The sequence below is a fragment of the Rutilus rutilus genome (assembly GCF_951802725.1).
Source record: "Rutilus rutilus genome assembly, chromosome: 1".
NCBI classification, from domain to species: Eukaryota; Metazoa; Chordata; class Actinopteri; order Cypriniformes; family Leuciscidae; genus Rutilus; species Rutilus rutilus.
This window is the reverse complement of record NC_140209.1, coordinates 8577102-8586149: the sequence shown is the minus strand read 5'-3', so window position 1 is coordinate 8586149 and position 9048 is coordinate 8577102. Positions and strand designations below refer to the sequence as shown.

At 40.3% G+C, this 9048-nt stretch overlaps 1 protein-coding gene across 1 annotated transcript; it reads right to left on the bottom strand.

Moving 5' to 3' along the window:
• Nucleotides 1-707: 707 nt before the first annotated feature.
• On the bottom strand, nt 708-8013 carry LOC311281547 (galactose-specific lectin nattectin-like). The gene is made up of 7 exons (XM_084394576.1): nt 7987-8013; nt 7840-7913; nt 7417-7452; nt 2164-2243; nt 1588-1722; nt 1026-1134; nt 708-895 (listed from the first exon to the last, which is right to left on the bottom strand). Exons 2-7 carry the CDS (start codon nt 7895-7897, stop codon nt 837-839), a joined length of 477 nt encoding a protein of 158 aa, XP_084250702.1. The 5' UTR covers nt 7898-7913; nt 7987-8013; the 3' UTR covers nt 708-836.
• Nucleotides 8014-9048: the final 1035 nt, after the last annotated feature.

Sequence of the window (9048 nt, the reverse complement as noted above, 5' to 3'; positions counted from 1 at the left end):
TATGGACTAGTGTCTGTGAATATTTGACTATTTAAATATGAATTCTACATGTTCTGTGCGAATGATTGAATGCCACAGTTACATTACAGGCTCACCAAAATAAAAGCAATTGACAAATACTGTGTATTACTATTGTACAGTAGAACATACTTTTCAAAGAACAGTAATATAAAACAATATTGGAATATAACACATTTTCTGTACCAAAAAATGAAAGCCAATTTGCAGCCAATCACGTCATGCCTCTTGTCATTTTCAAATACTGCATTTACTGAGCTTTCACGAGTTAGTCTGTGGATTTGCCATGATCGCCGACCTTCATGCCTTACAGAAAGTTGATGCATATGAAAAAATGTCATATAGACTACTTGGTTTTGGAGAAAGTGGAGTAAATACTTGACATTTATTAAAGGTACAGGATAATAACCTGGTAGTGAGACACAAAAATAAGAGTGGCTTTAATATATTTGGTGAGTGTGACTAACTTTTTCACATTATAATTGTACTTGTTTAATTATTTATTTATTTTTTGGGATTTAGTCAAGCAATCCCCTTGTTGTTGTTGTTTTTTTTTACTTTTGGTGCCATTTTAGGATGCCAAATTGCTTATTCTAACTTGTGTTGGTGAGAAAAGAGAGACTGTGGAGTGATACCCAAATTATAAAATGGTGTTTAACAGGTGTCACTGACTCATTAACTTATCATTAACAAAACACAATCAAACAAACACAATTAACCTTCTTTAAAACACGTTTATTACCTCCATTGAACATTTCTAAAGGAAAGTAAATGAGTTAAAGGTGCTTGTTTCTTCTATTGATTTTTCACATGCTGATTCAGTTCACACACACAAACGGCTTATTTGTTAAACATGGGTCATCATTCCAGTTGCCATCTGTTGCAAGATAAAACAAAATATTTGTTTTAATCATTTGTGTATTATAAAAAAATAAAATAAAAAAATAAAAAAAAAGTTTATTTAGTCTATTTAGATTAGTTTATGAGCATTAACAGCAGTTACTTACAGTCAAAGTTCATCTCAAGGCAGTTCTGTCCATGAAGGTTATCGGGCTGATAAGGCGACCATATTTGAAAGTTCATTTCGGTTCCATCACTCCAGAGCCAAACTCCCTCCTGTGAACAGAAGAGAAAAAAGACATTGTGTTTATGTCCACAGCTCACATGGCTTAATTTAATCTTTATTCATCTAAAAGATTATTTCGCATTAGCAATAACCCCGTCTCCACTTTAAAAATGTCAGAAATCTAAACAGAAATGAACAGAAATTATTTCACAGAAAGGGTATCAGTAAAGAATATGTGAAGAATATTTAAGGCAGGGCTAAATTGCTCAATTATCAATATCAGCCATCTATTTCACATTAAGTTTCACAATGGTGTGTTTTTATCTTTTTTTTGTAATTAGCTTTTTTTTTTTTGGTCCTCAGAATAGTTTGTTAAGGGCATTGGCAACCATGAGATGGGCACCTATCTTTATGCATTTAAAAAAATAATAATAATAATGTAACTGTAAATGCCCAGTAGCACAAAAAGCATGATAAAAAAAAAAAAAAAAAGAATTGCATACATGAACAGCATCATTTCCTCCAATCCAGGCACGAGTTGTGGCCTGAGTTTCGGATCTAATCAGGTTCTGTATAAAAGCGTACTCCTCATGGCTGTGCACAGAAGCAAGGTTCCCATCAAACTGCAAACATAATTTCTGTAGAGACATGAGTAAAGACCAATATTTAAAAAAAAAAAGGAAAAAAAGAAGGAAAAAAAGTGTTATTTTGAATTAATTTTCCAAAATCTGTGACATGCCTTCAAATTTATTATTGTACAAAAGAAGTATAAAATCTGCCTTTTGAGACAGGACTACTTTTGTAGAAAAGGTTCTGCTTATACTGTATATATAGATTAGATATAATTAATCTAGTTTTTAAGTGATCCTAACACACTACTCTCATGATAACATGAAATGTGTTGTGTCTGTATTTTCCTAGTTAACTTTTTTTTATTTTTTTTTATTGAGGAACAAGTTGAAATTATTTTCCTGCAATAATTAACAGGTGTCACAGATGTTTACAGAGCTTAAGTTGTATTTAACCAAAAATATACTTATATGATTTTTACGTCATATTACAAGCTGGATGTATCATACCTCTGCATTAATCCACATTTGAGCGTTATTGAAAAACTTGAAGCATCTGCATCCAAAGGCAGTCCATCCTGCCCAACAGACTGTTAAAGGGAAGTCTTGTGTGTTATTATTTTTGATTTATTTTTTACCAATTCATGTAATTAAATTGATAACTTTCATTTAAAGGTACAGTATGTAACTGAGATATACATATGACAGTTTATCTGTTCAATAAAACACCTTACTAACCACTATCTAACTTCAGCCACTAACTAACCACTAACTTACTTCTTTCACTAACTAACTTCTAAGTAAGCACTGCCACTAACTAACCACTAATGTAAGACTTGATTTTCCAGCTAAGACAAAAGCTGAGATAAAACTCATCCTACAATAAAGCCATAAAACGCACCCTTGACAGAAGATCGCAAAGAAAGAGCACAGGACATTGTCTTGTCTAAACTTTTCTCCTTTCTTATCTCAGCACCTCCCTCTCCCTCCACCCTTACTCTTTCCCTGAGTCAAGTCACCAAAAATTCACAAAAAATGTTTATATATATATATATATATATATATATATATCACAAATGATGTATCTTGTGAATCTATTGTTTTTCCTTTTCATGTTTGGTATCATTTTAAGTGTGATTGGTAAAATGGTCTTAATTTCATTGCAGTCATTGGTATAATGAGAAAGACTGAGAACTTAGGAGAATTCTGTTCTCCTCTTTGGGTGATGTCTCTTCAAGATATCTGATAACTCTCTCCTCTCCCCCGGAACCAGGTGAGTCCCCTCATCCACACCCCGATCTACGGTCTCCACGAGAGGCTGTACTTCGGCTGGTGGCCAGGGTGACCTGAGGGTGACGGTGTGGAATAAACTGCCGATTTGTCCACGGTCCACACCCCCCTCTCCAGCGTTGGTACCCGCGAGTGTTCAGACTTAGACCGCTGGTCCCTCTACGGAGGCCCCGCGGATCTCTTTCGGCGCTCCAGAGGAGGATGCAATGTCGATCGCTGCATCACAAGGTGGGCCGGAGTCATCGGGAAGTGAAGATTCGGCTGTGCTGCCACCTTCGGGTGTTCCAGCATTGCCCGAGTCAGATCCCTGCCACCCGACCCTGTGTGCTCGCGGCTGGACGATTGTATTTTGGGTGCGGCCGCTGACCCCCGTCGGCATCCAACCCAAATACCTTTCTTCCCGGACGTGCATGAGGAGGTCACGCGGTCCTGGAAGACACCATTGTCTTCCTGCGATCACTCGTCGACCTCCTCTGCCTTTCCTCCCCTCGATAAGGCCACTGCCTGTGGGTACACTGGGGTTCCCCCGGTGGAACGTTTCGTCGCGATGCAGCTGTGTCCGGCAAGCGCTTCCTCTCGTGGTGACCCTAAGCACCCATCCAAAGCCTGTAGATTTTCGTCTACCCTGGTGGCGAAATCTTACAGAGCACCGGGACAGGCAGCCGCCTCTTTGCATGCCATGGCCATCCTGCAGGTCTACCAGGCCCAGGTGATCAGGGACATGCACGAGGGCAGGACTGACCCAGGGCTCTTTGATGAGCTGCGTGCCGCCACCGACCTTGCTCTCTGAGTGACGAAGGTGACCGCACAGTCCCTGGGCCAGGTGATGTCCACAGCTGTGGTCCAGGAGAGACATTTCTGGCTGAACCTGGCCGATATGCGGGAGGCTGAGCGGACTCGTCTGCTCGACACCCCCATATCCCAGGCCGGCCTCTTCGGCGGTGCGGTCGAGGACATTGCCCAACAGTTCTCGACCGCTCAGAAGCAGACTGAGGCTATTAAGCATATTCTGCCCAGACGGCCCGCTGCTGCCTCCTCCCAGCCGTCGGCACAGAATCCTCAGCCTGCTCGCCGCCGAGGGCGCCCTCCTGCAGCTCCCGCTCCTCCCGCACAGCCCCAGCAGCAGCCTCCACCCGGGCCGCGTCGTGGAGGAAGTCGCAGGAAGGTGCCACAGCTCTCTTCGGCCCCGCGCCCCGCTAAATGCCAGGCTAAGCCATTACTCTCCACGGACAGGATACGTGCAATATTTCCTCAGGTGAGCCTAATAATCCCTGAGTTCCTCCAGCACTGTTGACGTCAACGCCAGAGTTATGCCACCGGCAGCTTTCGTGCTTGGCTAGGTGCATCCATGTGCATGGTTCCCCCTCTGGGCGACCCCCACATGTGTATTTCCACTGTAAGCCTCTCTGAGCATGTGTCTTTCCCTAGGCAAGCCACCTTGCCACCCCTGGGGTTGAAATATTCCACCTGCGGCTGGACACCGCAGTGTTACTCCATATGCAGCCCCTCAGGGTCATATGTGTATTCTAAGTCCCCCCCTTCGGGCTGGGCATAATTGCATATTTCCGCTGTGATATGCTTCCCAGTGTACCTTGGTATTCCTGTGTTAAGTAGGACTCCTTTGTCCGTGCCAGTCTCACGACAGGGAGCTCAGTCTTACGCAGGGCACTGGAAAACAGCCGAGGTGGCGTGATTAGACTGGGGACCCCATTCGTCGTCATTCGACGTAACTCAGAGTGACCACGAAAGGGAACGTCTCCCTGCCACTTCCGCTGTACCGCTGGGATCGCCGGAGTTCAGTCTAGGCTCCTCAGCGAAGAAACATATCTGCATGTTGCCGGCGTACTTCCTTATATACCCACGAGGTGGGGTGGAGTTACACTATGCAAATTCTGCAGACTCATGGCATTTCATTGCCATTGGCTCATTTTCTATACTCGAAGCTGATAGGCTTTCTAAGCGAAACCCCATTCGTCGTCATCCGACATAATGTCTTCGTTCCCTACTCAGGGAATGAGTAACCAGGATCTTCCCCCATACAGTGCTGTGTCAGTGTTTTCCTGTTGGAAAGTCCTGACACACCACTGTGGTGTCTCTGTCAAGAATGCATTGCTTACTTTTAGAATCATCTTTGAGTAAATTATGTCATGTATTTATTATTTCTGAATTGGCTTTTAATCATTTACTTCTGTAATTGGCATGATACATTTTTACCTGACAAATAAATGTTACATCTTGATTTATTCTGAAGTTTTCTGAAATCATTATTTTAGTAGATTATGAGGAGGCTGGTGCTACCACAGCTCAATAGGTCAAACTAAAGGCGCATATGAACGGAGCAGTAGGCACGTCATCTGAAGACCTTTTGATTTCTGTCTATCACTGACTTGGCAAGTTGTACGGAAGTGGCTAAATAAACTACACTTTTTTGCATGAGTGAGCAGTAGGCAACTGACTTAAGAGGTATTAAGTACATTTAGCTCCTAAACTGTGGAATGGCCTTCCTGATATTGTTCGAGGCTCAGACTCGCTCTCCCAGTTTAAAACTAGATTAAAGACACATCTCTTTAGGTAAACGTTCGCATAATACTACCTTTTATACTACAGGTGAATCATATCGAATGCATTAATATTATGAACAGCAGCAATGCTAATTATTTCCCATCTGCTTTTCTGTCGTTATCTCGGGACGCTAGTAAATAGAGTTTGTCAGTTCCAGTTTGTATCCAGCCTCTCATGGAACCTTCAGATGCCCCAACACCCGTGAAGAGACGACTCAACGCCTGTGAAGAGACGGCTCGACGCCTGTGAAGAGACGACTTGGCGCCTGTGAAGAGACAACTCAACGCTGGCCCTAAATTAATACATGATTAACTAACTGTATTTTTCTATGTACATTTCTGAAATGCACTTTCTGTAAAGCTGCTTTGAGACAATATGTATTGTGAAAAGCGCTATACAAATAAATTTGAATTGAATTGAATTATTAGCAAACCCTGCATCCACTGACTAAAGTCAGAACTGACAAGTTTGTGACCGTGAGAAACACAATCCGACTGACGCGATCTCTGTGCAGCATTGGGTCCATAATGAATTAATAACTGAAAGTATGGATACTCAGAATAATCAAAGATCTAAATTAAGTCATAATCAATATTACAATTATTTTCTAATAAGAAACACTATCTAAATTTGATTATCATTTGAAATTGGAGTCAGATTAAGTGTAACTAACCAACCTCTGCCACTATCTAACCTCTGCCACTAACTAACCACTAACTAACCTCTGCCACTAACTAACCTCTGCCACTAACTAACCACTACCTAACCTCTGCCACTATCTAACCTCTGCCACTATCTAACATCTGCCACTAACTAACCACTACCAGGCTTACCATAGTGAATATATTTACATTTTATTTTAACACAGAAACATCATGATGTGAAGAGAAAGACATTTAAGATTTTGCACTCTTCCTAGTCACTAATAAGTAATTTTACATTAAAGCTACAATATGTAAAATTTTTGTAATAAAATATCCAAAAATCCCTTGCACAGTGAGATATATTTCCTACAGTTATGTACTTACAATCTCCCAAAAGTTCCCAAAGATTTTTAATTTCAGAGAAATTCCAATTTTAAATGATGGCTCATCCCTGTTCACTTGTCGCCTGTCAATGACGTAATATCCGCAGTATCCCAGGTTTCCGCTCGTACTGCCATAGTAACCATGGCGACAGACATGGACAACTGCGTTATATAGCTCAACATGATGAAATTTTAGAATATGATTAGTATGCTATTCTAATGTTGATCTAGCTTACTGCTAGTCTCATACAGCCAACAAACTAACACATATAATAACATTACAAATTTCAACACTCAAATACAGTTTAGTGTGAAAGTGTAGAGCAAGTGAAACAGTGCTGTGTTATCTCACAAGTTTCATTCGTCTAATAAAATGACCTGTGTGAGTATTAATTCAGCACTTGCGGGTAGTTCAGTAGAAATGTCCGTATTCCTATATATCCGCATAGGAGACACTGATGTCTGTCTCTCATTAGCAATCCCACCCTGCTTCACACCACAGTCATGTTAAAAACATCAATGTATTCACTAATTCATAAACATTTTTTCCCATAAACATTATTAGATCCTTTGGTATGACGGCAAGTTCCATGATTCCGCTTATCTATCCGTCATCAATCTACGCCTTTGTTATTGTAAGAGGTTAGCGACCCCTAGTGGTGAAAAAGATTACATATTGTAGCTTTAATTATGCAAACCTGTTTTCCAGCAAACTTTTCTTGCATCCAAGATTCTCTTTGGAACATTTTTAAAGCATGCTGGAGAACGTGATCATCAGGTATTACACACACTTGTTAAGGTAGAGAAATGCAAAGGTCTTGGACTTTTGGACTGTACTATACATACATATTGACAACAGAAGTAGAAGACTAGAGAAACCTTACAGCCACAACGTTTCTTTCCAACAGGATTCGTTTCCTCTAAAAAAGAAAGAAATACTACATTATTAAAACAGAACTGCTAGTAGCAGCAGCAGTAGTAGTGGTACTGCTATACTACTACTACTACTACTACTACTACCAATAATAATAATAATAATATACTACGGATTAACACATACATTTGTTTATGTTTTTTATTGTCAAAAGTAATATTATAAATACCTTCATAAAAATCAATAACTTTAGCTGATATAATGATATAATCGTTGTTGTTTTATTGTCTAAATGTTATAATAATTAAGAAACAAACTCAGGTTTTCTTTAGAGCACATACTCTATTAGCTCATTCTTCTGATTAGTCCTAGGTGTGCTATAGTTCATGTTAAAATATTAGTTATGATGTGAAACGTGGAATAATGCTCTTACCTGAAGCAGTCAAAGCTACGAGAAGACAGAGAGACAGGTAGACAGTCCAGGCCACCATTGTTTCTCAAACAATACTGAAACAGAAATATACATTAATAATTGTTTCAAAGGTTAAATGGTTCAATTGTATATTTACATAACACAAACCAGTTCAGTAGATCAATGTAAATGTATGGATATTGCGTTGTGCAGCCCTGGTTTATCTTTATATACTGGAGGAGAGTTAGTTTATCAGCACCTGCTCATGTTCTCACATCCTATATTATAGTTTGTACTTGACCCACTTCTATACTGCAAAATCCCTTGTGTTACATCAACACTGCTCAGGGCACATATGGTCCTACTCTAGAGTGTTAAAGTAACACTGAAGCAGTGTTAAAGTTGATGAGATAATTAAGTGATTAATTAAGTGATGACTGATCATTAGTAGTGACACCTGATGTTAACAAGCAGAATCACTGAAGGACAGAGGAACAACAAGAACAGAAAAAAAGAACTACAACTAACTTCATACACAGAGTTCACACTGAACGATAATTAGCCCTGATTTTCGCTCGCCAACAGGTTTTGGGAGATCACCGACAAATGCCCGAAATCAAAATGCCTGGCAAATCGGTGCTCTTTCACATGAGTGACAATCACACAGTGTGAATTATCAGACACAGTCTGAGAGAATCACAGACGGTTCGCAGACGGCCGTGAGATATTTTACATGGTAACTATCTGGACCTGTCGGCGATTAAACAATCCTGCTGTGTGAATGTGTTCTGACTGAAAACTACATTGGCGATGGCCGACAGCCGATGAGAGAGATGAGATACAGGACAGCGGGATGTTCGGGGAGGAGTTATAGACCACAATATCAGCATTTTAAGAGATATATTTACAATTATATCAAACAGAAACAAAGCACAAACATTTGTTTGAGCAGCAGCAACAGCAACACAATGCAGAATTATTTATATACCCCCTACTCTCTTTGCAGAAACACAATCCTTGCTCTCGTCTCCCCAAACATTTCCTTTTTTTTTTCTTCTTTTTGCTGCAAATCAGCGCACAGAGAATTTGGATCACAATCTTCTTGCAGGCTATCATTTTTAATAACAATTTACATCTCACGCACGCGTGATCTTGCGTTATTTCCTTATCACTTGTGTTTGGTTGTGAAACGTAGTTTGCGGACCTGACAGAAGTTGTTGGCAATTCTTT

Bases quoted from the DNA above. Each gene is read 5' to 3' on its own strand.
- LOC311281547 (XM_084394576.1), bottom strand. From the start codon at position 7,897: ATGGTGGCCTGGACTGTCTACCTGTCTCTCTGTCTTCTCGTAGCTTTG. The intron at 2,244-7,416 runs GTAAGGTTTCTC...TCCCTTTAACAG, and splicing joins TGGAAAGAAACGTTGTGGCT to TCTGTTGGGCAGGATGGACT. The intron at 896-1,025 runs GTAAGTAACTGC...ATCTTGCAACAG, and splicing joins CCTTGAGATGAACTTTGACT to ATGGCAACTGGAATGATGAC.